At 39.4% G+C, this 18,337-nt stretch overlaps 2 protein-coding genes across 2 annotated transcripts; both read left to right on the top strand.

The window, feature by feature from the left end:
* The first annotated feature begins 1,319 nt into the window (after positions 1-1,319).
* c2h15orf40 (chromosome 2 C15orf40 homolog) lies at positions 1,320-6,962 on the top strand. The gene is made up of 4 exons (XM_012867439.3): positions 1,320-1,558; positions 4,094-4,229; positions 4,310-4,437; positions 5,871-6,962. The coding sequence occupies exons 1-4, from the start codon at positions 1,391-1,393 to the stop codon at positions 5,958-5,960; spliced, it is 522 nt and encodes a 173-aa protein (XP_012722893.2). The 5' UTR covers positions 1,320-1,390; the 3' UTR covers positions 5,961-6,962.
* A 6,799-nt stretch (positions 6,963-13,761) lies between these two features.
* Positions 13,762-18,320, top strand: cart2 (cocaine- and amphetamine-regulated transcript 2). The gene is made up of 3 exons (XM_012867498.3): positions 13,762-14,040; positions 14,840-14,923; positions 18,083-18,320. Exons 1-3 carry the CDS (start codon positions 13,921-13,923, stop codon positions 18,188-18,190), a joined length of 312 nt encoding a protein of 103 aa, XP_012722952.2. The 5' UTR covers positions 13,762-13,920; the 3' UTR covers positions 18,191-18,320.
* Positions 18,321-18,337: the final 17 nt, after the last annotated feature.

Below are 18,337 nucleotides of genomic sequence, written 5' to 3'. Positions count from 1 at the left end.
GAGAGGAAATTATTGAGCAGAAAGAAAACAATTATAGTCTTTAGATTGAGGCTGTAGATGATTCTGAGCAAGATAAATCTTTGCTTTGATGCTGAAACCAAAATGTTTGGTTTACAGCAGTTTAAAATATTTTTGTAAAAAGTACTGAGGTGTGTGATGAGCGTTCCCGATTCTTCATTTGCATCAGCATCACCTGGCTCAGGTGGGACTCCAGTGTTTTCTCACCTGCTTGGACGCACTGCTGCAACATATTTTAGGAAGAAACTTTTAATAAAAGCTTACATTTAAAAGGAGCCAACGTTTCTTTGAGTCAGAAATCATATCCAGGCTTCAGAAAATTCTGAGGCAAATCTTTTATTATATCCAACAGGGTTAATATTACGGCAAATTCCAAACTACTTTTCTTTCAGTCAGACGTATAATTCTCTATTTGTGTGTTAAGATAGAAGTACTTTACAAGACGTTTTAATTGTAGCGATACTCAATTCAATACTTTGGATCATAAAATCAAAAAGGGCATAAAATAATAAAAACTAGGCACAAAATAAGGACGGTTGGGAAAAAGACTCCACTCTGGAAAAAGGCTGACTTAAATAAATCAATAAAAGACAGAAATTAATATTACAGAAACAGTAAACTGCTTATTTCCAGCTCTGGTAGATCATAAAACTTTGCCCTCAGCTATGTAGTTTTAAGCATCACCAAAAGCTCTGCTTCACATCTGGATGCTTTAGAGCCGCTGTAATGATTGTTTATGATGACAGGTTTATTATTACTGACACATTCGGTTCGGTTACAGAGATGGTTCTGGCAGCTGTCTGGACATCCGAGAAGCTGAGCAAACCTCTGCAATTTTTGATTATTCTCGGAAACTGAACACTGAACATTATAGAAAAGTTAATTTATTTTCAGTAACTCAATTCACAAAGACACATTATGTAGATTAATTAAATACATACTGATGTTTTAAAGCCTTTTTTCTGTTAAATATGGGGATTTTCTGCTTACAGCTGATGACAACATGGCATTTAAGATTAGACTAGTACGTTAGACCAATCTTAGTACAGAAATGTGGCTTCAATGAAAACTATGTGTAATACTAGCTTAAAGGTTGTTAGGATCAAGGTTCAAGCTCTTTACTGTCCCCATACAGCAATTTGTTTTACAGCTTGCCGTAGCGGGCAAACAATTAAAAAAAGATCACTCAGACAAAAAAAAGGAGAGCAATTGCTACAGGGACAAATTAACATTTGAGTCTGTTAGTCCTACATTTTAGCAGGGCTAAAGGTAGAAGCAGGGCTGAACGTTCTTCCACAGGCGGCATGAACCACTTCTCCCGTCCAGCAGGGGGCAGCACGAGAGAGGCTCTCGGTCTGGAACCTTGGATGAAATGCTTTCCCGGTTCGGCGCTGGTTTGGCTGGTTGTTGTTTACAGCAGGTTCGGTTCGGTTCTGTAGCTCGTGTTCCTGCCGCTGACTCACTGTCGGTGTTCGGCTGCTCTTCCTGGTCCACACGCCGCTTCTCCAGAACCAGAGCCATGCCCCGGAAACATAAGGAGGTCAGTGCTCAGTGGTCTGAACCCGAACCGGGGGACGGACCGGCGTTTTCTCTCAGAATCTGGAAGCCTTGTTTAATTATTTAATCCATTTAAGGTCTATTCAGCTGTTTTTATGTAACCGTCAGACTGATCAGAACCTGAACTGGGTCTTTCTAAATTTTAACAAACAGTTAGGCACTTGGAGCTCCTCCATGTTGCATTCAAATACTGCAGGACAATTTGGAACTGAAAAAGCTTCCTGGATGGGAAGCGAAACACCTTCAGCTTCAGAATAGAAGTCCAGTTGTTTTATTTTTAACCTTTTTTTGGATTCATCATAGTGCCGCAGTGGGTCTTTCTGCATGCAGGTTGCATGTTCTCCCTATGCATGTGTGGGTTCTCTCCGGGTACTCCAGCTTCCTCTCACAGTCCGAAAACATCAGTGTTAGGTTAATTGGCCTCTCTAAGTTCTCCTTAGGTATGAGTGTGTGCATGAATGGTTGTTTGTCTCTGTGTTGCCCTGCGATAGACTGACGACCGAAACACGACAAGCTGGACCGGGACAACCATTTTCATTAAAACCTTGTGTTTGAGATGGAAATTATTCAGTTCAATTCAGTTTTGTTTATATAGCGGCAGTTTACAGCACATGTCATCTCAAGGCAATTTATAAATCCTCCATACTGATTGGTCAGAAAGTTTCCTCTCTAAGGAAACCCAGCAGGTTGCATCAAGTCTCTCCAAGCAGCATTCACTCCTCCTGAAAGAGCGTAGAGCCACAGTGGACAGTCGTCTGCATTGTTGATGGCTTTGCAGCAATCCCTCATACTGAGCATGCATGAAGCGACAGTGGAGAGGAAAACTCCCCTTTAACAGGGAGGAGAACCTCCAGCAGAACCAGAACCAGGCTCAGTGTGAACGCTCATCTGCCTCGACCCACTGTGGGTTAGAGAAGACAGAGCAGAGACACAGAAAGCACAGGAGGAGAGTGAGAGAAATAGATCTTGATGTCCTCCAGCAACCTGCATAACTACAGAGATAGCTCAGGGTAACCTAAGCCACTCTTAGCTATAAGCTTTGTCAAAAAAGAAAGTTTTAAGATTAGTCTTAAAAGTAGACGGGGTGTCTGCCTCACGGACCAAAACTGGGAGTTGGTTCCACAGGAGAGGAGCCTGATAGCTAAAGGATCTGCCTCCCATTCTACTTTTAGAGACTCTAGGAACCACCAGCAGACCTGACGTCTGAGAGCAGTACTCTCATGATGAATGTTTTTGTTTTTTAGTAGCTGAATAGACTTCTCTTTATCTGGGTGCCATGTTTACTATGATCTTAAATCAAATGGATATATGAACACTTTATTTTTTTCTGTATTTATCACACACTATATAGTTCTCTCAATATTTCCCAATATTATTGCATATCACAACTTTTACTAATATTGTGCCCACTCTGTATACAGAATGCTTGAACTGATGGCAGTCACACCTGGTTCATGATTTAATTAAGTCTGAATCATCTGAGTTATTTCAAAATAGATATCCTAGTGTACAAGGAGTACATGAATGCACCATTGAGTTATCTCCTCCATTAACTAGGAGCATATGTTGTATGGGGTGACACTTTTTACTTATCACAAAGTGATTGCTAAAATCTGTCAGCGTGATGTGCAGTAATTCTCATAAAGCTAAAGACAGTGAAAAAAGTCAATTAATAAAAGTCAAAAAGAATAAGGAAATAAAATCCATAAAAGACCTGATCCAACATTGGTGACCCAGGCTGTAGGAATAAGAAGCTTTTGCCAAGATAAATAAGTAAATAAAAACAGCAATTAAATGTGTTTGGAACTACAAATGACCTTTGTGAAAATATTTCTGAATTTTAAAACATTCGCTTATTCCACACAACATAAAACAAACTGTTCCAAAACAGGCCAGGTGGGCCTTCTTATTCACAAAGTGAACGAGGTGAATAAGTGATTGCAGCTGTGTTGAATAAAATTTAGGGATTTATTTTAGTTTCAGGGACAAAATATATATATATATATATATATATATATATATATATATATATATATATATATATATATATATATATATATATAGTTTTTAAAATGAACTATTATAAAAACTATATTTACTTCATATCTATTACCCTGTTTGAAAGAAAGTTGCTAAATATAACAACAAAAGACTCTAGTTTTCCTTCCCTGCTGGGAGCAGCACAGCACAGTAGTCACTAGCCAGCTGCAGCCAGACAGGCATAGATTGATGGTTTTTCAAAATAAGTTCAATTTTAACAGTTTATTATATTTAAATTAATTTGTACTGTAATTGTGATTAGTATAAGTTTGCAAATATGGGCTATACATACAATAGGATATGTTTATCTCGTATGCTTTACATGGGTTTAATATATATTGTTAAAAAAAAACTTCATTCTGAAGTTGTGGAGGCTTTTATTTTGCCGTGGCAGTGAGGCACTATTAATTACACGTAGGGAAAGCCTGATAAACCTGAAAGTCTGACACCTCAGTAATGTGTGTGTGCTGTTAAACAGGTGAAAGGACAGATGAAGGCTGCTGGAGCTGGATCAGCAGAGACACCAGCTTCTGGTCCGGTAACCCGGGACAAGAGCGGCGCTGTAGCCATCACGGTGCACGCAAAACCGGGCTCCAAACACAGCGGCATCACAGGTCCGCCTCACGTTCCACCAACTTTTACTCTTTGGTTGCAACTGAAACGCGGCTCACGCTTCGTTCTGCTGCTCTTCCAGATGTTAATGCTGAGGCTGTAGGGGTTTCCATCGCAGCGCCACCTACAGACGGAGAAGCCAACACTGAGCTTGTCCGCTACCTCGCAGAAGTCCTGGAGCTGAAGAAAAGCCAGATTTCACTGGACAAGGTTCTTAAAACTCAGAAATCTTAATTTTATTCAAAGCAGCTCCATGCAAGTTTTTTTTGACCCAAGTGTTAAGGGCCTTTCAGACAGGAAGCGATTTGCGCTGCGCTGGCCGCGGGGTTCAGCTCAGCGCATTTGCGGTTTCTATGGCAACGCGTGCATTCGTCACGGCGCGCCGCGCATATCAGTCTTTTATGGAGCGCTAACTGCTACTGCTGTGTGCGGTTGTGTAGTGAGAGACAGGAGAGGGACGTGTAAAACGGATAAAATGACCGTTCAGACAGCAGACGCTTTGAAAAATATCCAATACATATCCAAATTAGTACAACATATGGAAGTGGCACAAATCAGGTTCTTTGGGGGGGGGGAAAGATCGGATTTGGGTCGTATTTCCCTGCAGTGTGAGCGTAGCCTTTGTGATATGTTAAAGGATTTCTCAGGTCAATAAACCACCCTTGGCACACATTGATGCTCCACACGGGCTGCCCGTCTCAAAAACTCACATATGTAACTTGAGAGGGTCGGGTCCATCGCTGAATGGGTCATGTGACCCGTTCTAGGTCACAGCAGTCTGAGTTTAGACTGCCGTAACAACAAAACAAAACAGATATGACTTTTACCTGATCAGGCATGCTCTTGGTTCTCTGACGTAGGATTTAATCTAAGGGGTGAAATGCGGCCGTGTCTTTAAAGTAACTCCACACTGCAAAAACAGAACTAAAAATAAGTAAAATGCTCTTAAAATTTGTGTATTTTTCCTTGATTTGAGTAGGTAAATAAGATGATCTGCCAATGGAATAAGATTTTTGCACTTAAAATAGGAACAACTCATCTCCATCATCTTATTTCAAGTGCAGTATATCTAATTATCTTATTTTAGGGGTCAAAGTACTCATTCCATTGGCAGATAATACTATTTACCTGTTCAAATCTAGGACAAAAACACAAATTTTAAGAACATTTTACTTATTTTTAGAGCCGTTTTTGGAGTGCATGACTTCTCAGTCTGCTGGTCCAAACTAGCCTGCTATCAGATTCCAAAATACGGACTAAGACTGTGTAATTTTGCTACGTTGCAGTGTTGCCAATTGCCAGAGGTCTAGTGCCCCCTAGTGGCTAAAAACTACAGAGAAATGTGCTTGTGCAGACATAACTGGAGCATAATGATCCAAGTGAAACTAGTGAACAAAAATGCTTTAAAAGATTACAGGAAAGACTAAAAAAAAAAAAACATTAAGATATAAAGACAAAATCAGGAGTTTAGAACAGCACAACATTCTCCCCAAACAACAGAGATGACTGTTTGCTGTATAGTTTTTCAGTAAGCAGGATCTTTAAACCACAGTTAATGTCTCATCGTTTGGATTAGCAAGCCTTCTTGCTTAAATGCTTTTCGTCAACAACATTTCATCTTGTTTTCCTTCTTCTCCTTTTAGGGCTCTAGATCCAGAGACAAAGTCATCAGAGTGGAGTCCTCTTTGGATCCACAGGAGGTGCTGAGGAGGCTCCAACAGGCTGCCGGTTAATCGGCGAAGAGCCGGGATGAGCAGACTGCGAGAATGGATGGATGGTGGAGGGGTTTAACTTCTCATCCATCAGCGGGACCGGTAATGGATGTGTGGGAGCAGAACCTCTCCCACCTTGAGAGTACCCTCGTCTTTTCCTCCTTAAAATACTCGTCTTAGATTGGAGGAATGGAGCTGAACATAGAAAAGTTGGGAAGCCAGAGGCCTGTTTCCTGAAGCCTCCACAGAAAATCTTCAGGTTAAACAAACTGTCAGATCTCTGCAGGTTCATGTGAAACAGGAGCTACCCTCAGATAATCCGTAAATAAGAAACAGTTCCTGGATCTAACTCAGCACCAGGAGGCCCATTTATGTTCTACGTAAGATTTTATATTTTTTAGTCAATTGGATGCTTTAAAATCCTGAAGATGCAGTTGTTTTTTTTCCCACATATTGGTGTTTTAAAGTCACAGTGCACAGTGGGAGTCCACTGCTCCCCAAGGGATGGGTTAAATGCATGTTGCAATGACAAATCAACATAATTCTTATTGATATAATTATTATAACACAGTAAAATACAACCATAGTTGACCAAAGGGTTGTGAAGCAGGTAACACACAGGGGATAATGACCCTTGAGACCCCACAAAACCTTAAATACTGAAGACACAAATAAGAAAAAAGTCTGTTGTCCATACTCTTCTTCAGGCGACCCATCATATTTTCTGATAGATTATTGGACTCTTGATGAGACATTCTCTAACAAAACTTAATTTCCTTCCAGTGAAGCTGTTTTGCCGCCTGTACACTCGGACTCACTACGATGAAGAAATATTTTTTTCATCCTCAGCCTTCAGACCAGGGGATTTTACGGTCAGAACTGACTGTTGCTTGGAACTGTTCATCATTTCATTCTCCTTCAATAAAACCCCCAGTTCCAAATTAAAAATAACCCCGGGGCATGATGGTGCCACCGCCGTGTTTCACTGCGAGTGTCAGTTTTCTTTTTTTGCTTTTGTGCCAAATAAACCTTTTTATCAAAATGTGTTGGAAGATTTGTTTTTCCCAGGCCTGGATGTTTTCCTTTGCAGAAAAGGATTTCAGATTGCCGGTAGATTCTTCGGTGCTGCTGTCCACCTCTTGGACATGTATGATGTCTCTGTTTTTATTTTAGAATGAGATATAATATAATGAAATCTTTCTGATTCTTTGTATTTTCTCTGCAAACTATTACTGAAAGATGCAGATAAGCAAATCCTACCAGGACATCACAACAGGATTTCTGGCTCACTGGATTCACCTTGTTGACAGCAGGAGGGATCAAATCAAAAGGTGGTTTGGTATATTTTTTAAAGCTGTGCCCACTAATGCAACCAGTTTATTGCAGCTTTCTAATTACTTATACTTACATTCAGTTGAAAACACAGACATTTTAACTGGATGTACGTCTGTAAGCTAAATGGAACGTGGATCTGATTCAAAAAAGCCTACAACCTTGACTAAGTGACTGCAGGGACGATACGCGGTCCAGCAGAGGCTGATGAGGAGCTTCTGAGCACATAAGCTTCTGAATCCTTTAAATTTGGGAGGAAAAATGTTTGTTCAGTCATTTGAGGCTTAAGGCAGCGTCTGAAACCTCCGTCAGGCTGACAGCCGCAGACGTAAAGCTGCTGATCCCGGATCAGCAGAGGAAGACACACTGTGAAAAACTGACTGCGGTGGCTCTTATGTAATCCTGCAGCTTCCTAAGCAAGCAGAAAGTTTGTTTGCGGAGCTGGCTGCAGAGTGAAAGTCAGCAGGCCTTTGATACCCGGCCCTTATCTGCTCGGCCTTTCATGTCCCGCTCTCTGAAGCCTTTTAGTTTGAACAGCAACAATCTGAGCCTCATTACAGTTTCACTAATTCACAGCTCTCCTCTGATTCTGAGGCTGATGACTGATGCTGATCAGAGACGTCCCGGACGAGGAGGCGTTCAAGTCCTTGGAAACCCCAGGAGTCTAATTGTGGGCCAACGTTAAACCCTCTGCAGCCTCCACTCCAATCAGTGTGTTTTGCTCGTGTACATTTTCTCTTCGTTTTAAGCTCCCACGCAGGTGCAGACATTTAACTGAAGAACACATTCATAAGAATTCATTAAATGCATTAAAATAATGCAGTTTCCCCCGTAAACTAGTCATTTTAAATCCAAGGTTGTAACATTTCAGTTGCTAATTAATGCTGTTATGTTAGTGAAACTGATCATGCTTGTTTCTCAATCCAGATTGTTCTATCCAAGACCGTCTGAAGACAGATCTAGAATTGCGCTGTTGTTTTTATTCTGCAGCACTCTCCGTTCTGCACATTATCAATTTGGTTCTGCTCCCATCGAATCCGTGCAGAGAAAGGAGGTACATTCAGCAGAACTTCCTGAGCTGATTGGGCGTAGCCACACCTAGTGCCCGCCTCCTAAAGGTTGGTTTTAGCCAATCACGGCTCTATCAAATATCAAATGAAAACGTAAGCAGCAGGCGCCATGAGAAACCACAAGTTTAAGCTAGTCAAGGCACTTCTTGCTGTTCTACTATCAAAGAAGAAATTGTGGATTCTGACAAAACAGAGATGATAGCAGCAGCTCCTGCGCTGCCGTGTTTATTTTGATACGGCTGTGCGCTCGTCAGCTCTTGCTTTGCTCACAGGTGGTATGTCCCGCCTTAAACCACAATACTGCAACGTGATTGGCCCAAACTGTTTTTTGGCTAATAAACGATTGAGACAGAAGCAGAATATGATGGATCGTCATGTGTATCTTACAGCACAGATATCTTGAAAATTCATCTTGCAGGCATGGTTATGGATGCTAAGCTGCTTGAACGAAGGTGATGCCCCCACCTCCAATATTCTGTCTCTAGAAGTCCGGTGAAGAGGCAGCTGGAGAGACAGAACCGGAATAAGTCTGCAGGTATGGATGGCGTCTACCCCACCTGGCAAACAGACCACAGTTTGTGAGATTGAAGAGTTGTGGGTCTAACCAGGTAGTCGGCAGCACAGGAGACTGTAGTCCATCAATCACTTAAAAAATATGATCTTGCATTTTAAATCTTGCCAAAACTCCTGCAATAAGGATTTTTCCTGATTTCTGGGGGCTTCTGATAAAAAACTCCAATAGTCCAGCCTTAGAAACAGGAGATATCCTGGAGAGGATATCTCTAAATGTGGCAATATTGTGCAGCTGAAGGAAAAAAATTGTTTTACATATTTAATGGATTTGGTCGACAAACATTATGGTTGGATGCTGGTGAAGATTCTCAGTCATCCAGGTCATGGTCATTCCAAAAAAAGTAAAAAACAAAGCAATGGTATAAAGCTTGTTACTCCACGTTACTCCAGACTTTTTGAATTGAGAAAGGTTCCTGGAGAGGAAGCGAAACGTCTTCAACTACGGAAAAAAAGTCCAGTTGCTTTGTTTTTTACTTTTTTTGGAATTATGGTTGGATGAGATATGGTTGGATCCATCTAATTAAAACAGTAAATATGTTGATTTCCTGTCTGAGAGAAAGTCAAGGCTTCACAGAATTTGTAATTCAATTCAGTTAGATTCAATTTACTTGTATGGACCCAAATCACAACTCAAAAAAAAAAAATTTTCCAATGTTTTTGGGCAATTCACAACTTGTCCCCTGGCTCCCATGTCATCCAAATGTTTTGGAAGACAAAAATGCCTAGAATGCCTAGAATAAAACGGGATCTTTTAAACTCGTCCTGCAAAGTTTTCTTTCACAAAACCTTGAGAACTTTCTCTGTCAGCCTGTGATGGGTCACTCTGATTAAACGCATCAATTAAAAGATAACGTGGGGTTATTAGCGACACGTGCTGATAAGACTGAGAGAGGTGATGGGGTTGGTTGAATGTTTCCTGACTAGATTAGAGTGAAACCGAAAATCTGGAGGCTGATAATGAAGATGATGGTGAGGCTCTGCTGAGGCCTTTGAGGTAATCAGCTAATTATGTCAGGATATTTATGTTTAGTTTTGTGTTTTTGGATCTTTTTATCGCAAGATTCTCGTTCTGCTCTTTCTATCATGGCAAAGGGGAGTTTCAGAGGTTCCAGCCTCTGCCCCCCGAACCCAGAGGAATTGAGGTTGGTGGACCAGATGGATTATGTGGTCCTCTTTAACCATGAAAATCTGGAATGGGGGATGTTCAGTCATCTGTTTTATTTGCTAGCAAAAATAAATCACAGATCTGACACAAATCCATTTCACCAGCTGAATACTGTTGCAGGATGGAGCCTAAATCTAAATTCACCTGTTCTTCCAGTTTACATCATATTGGGTTGACCTCTCATCTGTTTGCTACCTATGTCTAGGCTGATTTGAAGCTATTTTTGTCTATTAATATCTTTCATATTTGTGGGTAATTCCTCTGCTTTAAGGAGTTGTTTCTGTTATTTCAGCTTCCAGTTCCCCCGTTGAAGCTGTTCGCTACCGACCAGCTGTAGCAGCAGCTTGTTAATGTCTGCAGGTTCTGATTTATTTGCAGAATCCTACTTGTGCAAAGGCAGATTGTTTAGCTGGAGAATCAATTAATTCCGCATCAAACTCAAGATAATGGTATTTTATGCGATAAAACAACCACCAAGTGTAGTTACTTCATCTTTTTGATTGAGAATGACCGCTGGAGATAGGCACCAGGTCCCACACGACCATGCAAGTATAAGGGGGTGAAGACAATGGATGGATGGATGCCAAAATAAAACCACTGTTTCAGATCTTATTCTGTTTTCTTTTCCGTGAGCCTCCAGATGTTGATTTCTCTGGCAGACAACAAGAAGATTTTGCATCCCTTTTTTCAGAATCGTGGATTTCTAGCAGGAAATGCAGACCTGTTTAGTACAGCAGCTGGAAACGAAACAGATGAGCTGATATGATTCTCCTTAGTCCCACCAGTCACCATTCCCATCTCTCATCCAGAGTTTTTTTTCGTCACTTTGTTTGCTGACTGTATTTTGAACTTTTGTGTTGTTGTTTTTTTCCTTCCTCTGGAGCTAATTGTCATCCTGCTGTGTGACAGTGATGAATGACGAGTGATCAACAGACTGACGCGTCCTTCAGTTTCCAGTTTGTTTACGATGTGCGAGACGAGGATTTTCAGATGCAGCTCCTCTGACTGTCAGAAGGGTTTAAGTTGTGTTCGGCTGAAGGGCGGCGACAGTAATACCTTCATCCCAGCAAACTGATGGGAAACATAAATAGAAGCGCTGCAGCCAGAAAGTGACGGCCACTTCTCCTGCACTGTTTCAAAGTTTGTTTTAAAAAGAAGGAAATGGAACGTGTCGGGTTTTATTGCACCAATTCTCTGAGAGATTGTGTGTTTTGAATTTCTCTGAGCCGGATCAGTTCGGTGGTAATCAGGGAGGAAAACGTGTTGCTGTCAGCTTCTTTTTCTTGACCTTCTTGTCACATTCGTCTCATTTCCATGTCAGATCGGTGACCGTGAACAATTAGTGTCATAAACATGCGTAATGATGCAAATTGGGTTAATTAATTAGAAAGCTGTCATTAATTACCAGCTGTCATAATAATGGGCCACAAAAAGTAGAAGCGCTTTCTGCAGCGGATCCGGTGGTTTTCTGTCTCACTCCATCAGGAATGTTGACCCACTTCTTTGTCCTACAAGGCTTCATCCTTCTTTTTGACATTTTTCTGACATCTGGACTTTGACCGGGCCTTTGCAACGCCTGGGTTCTTTTCTTTTTTTTAGACACTCGGTTGTAGATCTGCTGCTGTGTTTGGGATAATTGTCCTGTTGATGTCCCGGTTTGGGTCAAGTTTTAAGGTATCGAACAGATGGCCTCGGCTTCGGCTCTAGAGCGCTTGGGCAAACAGAGAAGTTCAAGCTCCAGTCAATCACTGCAAAGTTTTCACGACCTGTAGGTGCAAAACCGGCCTAAATCATCATCCATCCAGCACTGTGCTTTATAGTTGGAAAGGATGGTTTGTTGTGATGCGTCGTGTTTGGTTTCCTTCTGACATACTGCTGTGGCATATAGCCCAAAAACTTCTACTCCGGTCTCATCTGTATAAAGGACATGGATCCAGAAATGCTGTACTTCGTTCAGACAAAGCTGTGGAAGTGTTGCCATATTTTTAGGCAGAAGAGATTTTCTCCTTCAACTACGGCCGGGCGATATAACATAAAAATAAAATCTACAATTTTATTAGACCAAATCCGATCAATTGATTTTATTATTTATTTTTTACTCCCTTTCATTTCATAAAAACAAATCTCAGAAATCGTTCTTAAAAACTTGTGTAGTGACTACTTGTCTATGAAAACCAAAACACTCAAGACTTGAGGGTGAAGAAACTAAAAGTGAATGTGACTCAAATAGTCACTGGATGAACAGTGGGTTTCTGGTTTACTCAGTACATAAATCCCCAAAAAACGTCAAAATGCATTTCCGTGTTGGTTTATTCCAAGTCTTGTGGGCAAACAACATGGAACAAACTTCAAACGATCCTTTGATGCCTCTCCTGCTCTGGTTCTTGCATTGGCTTGACTGATTGTCTCACTTATTGATTGACAGGCTGACTGACTGCTGGTTTCTGAAGGACTGGTAAAAAACCATATGACCACCCACGTTCATCTCAAGCTACCTAAAGCTTGGGATATATATATATATATATATATATATATATATATATATATATATATATATATATATATATATATATATATATATATATAAATTGTATTCTAAACAGCTAAATTTAAACCAAAATATTAATACAACAAATAAGCAAATAAATACAAATGAACTCAATAATCTAAATTCTACAACATAATAAAAATAGAGAAATAGCTCCTACAAGTTGCTTTTATTTCATCCATCTCGTCTGGGAATTGACCTGATTTCAAGGTGCAATAAAACACAAGCTGTGAAACGTGCTTGTAAAACAAGAAGGTCGGCCCTGGCGTGATGAACAATTAAAATATAACACAAAATGTTGGCTGCTAGAGCACAGTGATACATAGTTTTAATTATACATATAGTCTAACTTCAAACTAACTTGTAAATTAAAAACTTATAAATTAAAGTGCCTCATCTTAGAGTTAAAAGGTTTCCTCTTTAGAGTGTTTTGACATATTTTCTTAAACATATAGCGCATGCTTTTAACAAAACAATTTCTCCATTTCAGGATAAATACTGTGCAATGTTTCATGGAAGTCCAGGGAATGCATTGGTAAAAACAATCCCGATTTTTCCAAAAATTACATATTCATAAATTGCAAATCAAAATGAATCAGTAAAACCGGTTTATTTTAAAACAAGCCATACTTTTTTCTTTGGTTGCCCAGTCATACCCTTTATCATTTAGTATCATCCAGCTAACTGGGACCTATGGAGTCTGAAATGAAGCACTGGGAGTGTTTGTAATTTATCTGACTTTAAATGAAATTGATGGGATGATTCCTGGGGAGATTGCATCTTTCTCTTTGTGTCAAACCGTTTCAAAAGGCCGTAATGACCCTTCCAAGACTGATGGGCAGCAGCAGTTGCTTCTCTAAAGTAGCTGCTTATTTATGCCTTTCCGCCTTTATGGCATTGTAGTGTCTCGCTGACTCTGCACATTTGCCACATCACTCAGGAGTAAAATAATCCAAAGGATTAGTTTTTTTGGATTTCTGTCTGTCAGGAAAGAGATTTTGTTGGAAGGACAGGATGTAACTTTCACCAAGGAGGAAATGAGAAACCGACCATTTTGACATTTTGGATGAGGAGACGTGCTCTATTTAAGCATAATTTAAAACCTTACAAACAGGAGCAAGAAAACCTTCTACGTCACTGACATGACGTCATCTGGAGGTGTGGGGGTCCAAAGATGCCCCGCGGTGCGGAGCGCGCGGCATTCAGTGCGCGAGACACAGGTGGAAGACGGTGATATCAACTTGCCGACTCTGACTTTCAACTTCCCCGCAGTTTCTCTGTCGTTTTGTCGGCATGTGGGCGCGAGTTGTGCTGTGCGCGGCTCTACTGTCGCTCCTGTGTCCGGGCGGCTCGACGGAAGCCGAGAGGGACGAGAGAGAAGTGCAGGACTACCGCTCCAACCCCAACAGACTGGTGAGCCAAATCAAGAAATGAGAAATAAATGTAAAACGTCCCGAAGAGAAACATAGAAAACAGAGGTGAACGGAAACAATCAATCCGATTTACATTAATTTCTTTATTCTTTTCTTTATTCTTTATTAAACCGACATAGAAGTCTAACATTTAATTTCTACATTATATTTTAAGAACTGTTAAGATCAAAACTATTACAAGTGGGTCTATATTCCTTTAACTAAGAAGTCAAGAGCCAGTAATGTAAAAGGGGCATCTATTTTAAAGGAAAAAAAAGTTAGTTTACTTTTATTGACATTTTGTTCATTTTGACCTCCAACCGCAGATTATCTGGCTGGCAGCCTGGCACATAAAGATTTTAACATTACTTTAACATTACATTCATAAGATTCATGTTGGTGAACATAAAAGATTACTTTAAACCTGAATCTGCTGGGTAGGAATGATATTGTAGCTGTAATTGTAGTTTAATCGTTGAGTTCAATGACATAACAGTAAATGTCTTTATTTCATCATATTCCCTTTTGTTGGAAGTCTATTTTCTTAAATTTTGAATTAAAAAAGCAAAATAAAAAAATAAAATATAAGATATTTTTAAATAACAGCGTCCATGAAAGGCACGTATGGTTTTCATTTTTAATTTAGTTGGAAATACAGGGAATTTAGCCTTTATTTAAACATTCTGTAAATTGTTGAAAACGATCTGAATTTGTGATGATTCTAATTTTTTATAAGCCCTGGGGGAGCAGAAGCCTCCCTGAATCAAGCTTTTATAGTTTTACTAATCTTGTCTCCTCAGCTCGGAGCACTGCATGAGGTTTTGGAGAAGCTGCAGACGAAGAGGATCAATCCCTGGGAGAAGAAATACGGACAGGTTCCTTCTGTGAGTCTGCAGCCCATTCATTCCGGTTGAAATATGATCACAAAGTAGAAATGCTTCATTAAAACAATTTTTTTTTTTTAGATATATGAGTCTTTAAGAGGGAAAAACTAATTCCCGCATCACCACCATTTTATTCTATGATTTCTAAACAACTTATAGCTAAAGAAATGTTAAAACTAATCAGGAAAATAATCTTAATATCAACAATGGTGGCTCAATCAAATATTTACAAATATTGTTTTGAAGAATAGTGCAGGCGATCTGGTGTAATCACATTTCCTGCAATTAAGCTATTCTGCCAAGAGGTGGCGCAAAGTCTCCAGATTACAATTACATAAAACCTAGCAATATTAAAGAGTTTTCAATTATAGATATTTTCCTGAACAAATCACTCACTTTAAGTAGAAAATGTGTGAACATTTAGCGTTTTGAGGAACGTTTTAAATTGACTTTAAAAGGAAACCATTGCTCTTTTTTTCCTGCTTTTGGCACCTTCTTCTGATTATTGACTACTGAGCCGATGTGTCAAGTGAATTTCTCCAATATGAGATCAATAAAGCCTATCTTATCTTATTTCTTATCTTATCTCTATTTTCCCTTGATTGACTAGAAAGCTGTCCATTGTCTACGGCGACTCTAATCAAAAGCCCTTTGGCTAGTCTTGATTTAACCCTTTAAAGGCTGATGCAGGTAATTGAGGGAAGCTTCACATTTTAACAAAAAGAAAATCTTTTTGGTTGCTTTAAAAAAAATGAAAAATAATGTCAGGCTTTCAAATTTTCTTCGTATAGTAATTGATACGTTACACCAAAACATACATTTTTCTCACGTTTTCTGCATTGTTATATAGGGTGTGTAAATATACACTGCCTGGTCAAAAAAAGTCGCCACCAATAAAAGGTCACACACTCTTAATATTTCATAGGAGCGTCTTTAGCTTTGATTACGACAATGCATTCGCTGTAGCGCTGTTTCAATGCGCTTCTGCAATTTCACAAGATTTATTTCCACCCAGCGTTGCATTAATTTTAAATCCAGTTTTTAATAATGCGTTGGACAGTTCTTAACACAGTTTTGGTAGTTTCTGGAATCTCTTTAGCCCTTTTCTCTGCTTGATGCATGCCTATGATCTGACCCTTCTGAAACGGACATCAGACATCTTTTCCACGACCACAGGAAACGTGATTGTTTAAGAAATAAGAAGCAACTCATGGCACCAGTTGAGGTTAAATAACTTGTTGGCAGCTGAAACATAATCGCCCATACAGTATTTATCCAACGGGAGGCTTGTACCTATTTGCTTACACTGCAAAAACGGAACTAAAAATAAGGGAAATTTTCTTAAAATGAGTGTATCTGTCCTTGATTTGAGCAGATAAATAAGATGATCTGCCAGTGGAATACGATTTTTGCACTTAAAATAGGAACAACTCATCTCCATCATCTTATTTCTAGTGCAGGATGTATAGTTATCTTATTTTAGGGGCCAAAATACTCATTCCAATGGTAGATAATCTTATTTACCTGCTCAAATCAAGGACAAAAACACACATTTTAAGAACATTTCACTTATTTTTAGGTCCGTTTTTGCAGTGTAGTTAAATTCAGGTGGCAGCTTATTTTTGGGCCAGGCAGAGTGTGTTAATTTTTATGTTTTAAATTGTTTGTTCATAAAACTGACTTTGTTAAGGAGGTAGAGATCTCAGAAATATTTGTATGATACTTTAGTTTATAGGGCTATGGGTACATTGTGGTTCCTACGACCATGTGATTGTTAGTTGCTCCTATAACTGGCACTAAAATATTTTTTTAATGCTTCGGACATTAAAAGCTGCACTAACGACTAACCAGAAGTAAGCAAGCTTGCCAAAATAATCAGCTGAAAGTATACCTTTGAATGGGTGAACTAGGGATGCACTGATCTGAAAACCTGAGCCAGTATCAGTAGCCGATATTACTGGTGTTATAGGTAATAACATTAATTAACACTAATATACCATCGCTGGCTTATGCCATCATTGCTGCTGATTCAGTTAAACAAGCAATAATCCTGCACTGAATTACAGGTCACATGACCACAGGTGGGTAGTAACTAATTATATTTCCTTGAGTAACTTTTTGTACAAAATGTACTTTTAGGAGTATTTTTACTGCACTGAACTTTTTACTTGAGTCATATTATTACTCAAGCATCGCTACTCTTGAGTAAAATTTCTGGCTACTCTACCTGTTGGGAGTAACTTCACGAATAAAGAACAAACTAGTTTTAACCAAAAATGCACCAAAGACCAAAACCTAGATTTATGTTAAAGTGAGACTTCTTATTTGTACACAGCTTTATTATTTTAATGTTATTTTCCATCTGCTAAGCTCATTGAGCCATTTGGAGGTCAGATGAACGTTCAGTAAACAGATATTATATATACATTACCCGCTGTGTTACTTTCAAGTTCAAAATTTAGTTTTTCTTCTGCCTGTTATTTTGCAGTTTTTGTATTTTTTTCCCCCCATGTGTCTTTAAAATACCAGAATTTGTGCAACACCTTATATTTGTGTCTGTCCGATTACATTTTTAAATATTAAATCATCAGCTTAGTACTTGAGTAGCCTTACTGAATACTTTTTACTCTTGTGTAATTTCTTGGCTGACTACATTTTACTTTTGAGTAAAAAATATGTTGATAGTGCTACTCTACCCCCTTCTACTCATGACCAACTCCCAAAAAAAAAAAAAAATACAAATGGAAACAGTGGTTCCTTTTAGCTGCTTCATTGTTCAGGGATTGCCACAGAAGTTTTACCACCCAGATCAGTTTCAAACCAGGGGAACTCAGCCAGTTACATCACAGAAGATGGAAATAAGCAATAATATAAGCCTGGTTTAATCTATGGGATTTACAGCATTAATAATGACCATAGGCCTATACCGAGGTTAATGCCAGAATATTGTGCCTTCCTAGTTTGGATTGGAAGAACTGCCCCTCCAAATTTAACTCTGATCACCTAATTTGGTTCCTAAATTTAGTTATATGCTTATTACTCCACCCAGAGACAAAAATCCATTAAAAAGCAAACCATGTTCCCTCTGATCCTAAAACTCCAGCGTCCGTTCCCTCCAGCACCTTTGTTCGTGTCTTGAACGTGTTTTCTTGTGTTCAGTGTGACCTCGGCGAGCACTGCGCCATCAGGAAAGGATCTCGGATCGGGAAGATGTGCGACTGTCCCAGAGGAGCTTTCTGCAACTTCTTCCTGCTGAAGTGCTTATGAGCCAAAACAGGAACAAGTCCAGACTCTGTAAGGAGCCTTCGTGTGTGGAATCAATGTGTCTGAATTAAAGATGTTTTTTGCTTTAAACTCCTCGACTCCACACTTCATTTTACCGGCCAATTTTTTTTACATAAATCGCTGCTGCAT

Source organism: Fundulus heteroclitus, chromosome 2, assembly GCF_011125445.2.
Source record: "Fundulus heteroclitus isolate FHET01 chromosome 2, MU-UCD_Fhet_4.1, whole genome shotgun sequence".
Lineage (NCBI taxonomy): Eukaryota > Metazoa > Chordata > Actinopteri > Cyprinodontiformes > Fundulidae > Fundulus > Fundulus heteroclitus.
This window is presented reverse-complemented; position numbering and strand designations above follow the sequence as displayed.

Excerpts from the sequence above, each read along its gene's own strand:
- c2h15orf40 (XM_012867439.3), top strand. The coding sequence starts at position 1,391 with ATGCTTTCCCGGTTCGGCGCTGGTTTGGCTGGTTGTTGTTTACAGCAG. Across the intron at positions 1,559-4,093 it reads TGCCCCGGAAACATAAGGAG|GTGAAAGGACAGATGAAGGC; the intron begins GTCAGTGCTCAG and ends GCTGTTAAACAG. Across the intron at positions 4,438-5,870 it reads GCCAGATTTCACTGGACAAG|GGCTCTAGATCCAGAGACAA; the intron begins GTTCTTAAAACT and ends TTCTCCTTTTAG.
- cart2 (XM_012867498.3), top strand. The coding sequence starts at position 13,921 with ATGTGGGCGCGAGTTGTGCTGTGCGCGGCTCTACTGTCGCTCCTGTGT. Across the intron at positions 14,041-14,839 it reads GCTCCAACCCCAACAGACTG|CTCGGAGCACTGCATGAGGT; the intron begins GTGAGCCAAATC and ends TTGTCTCCTCAG. Across the intron at positions 14,924-18,082 it reads AATACGGACAGGTTCCTTCT|TGTGACCTCGGCGAGCACTG; the intron begins GTGAGTCTGCAG and ends TCTTGTGTTCAG.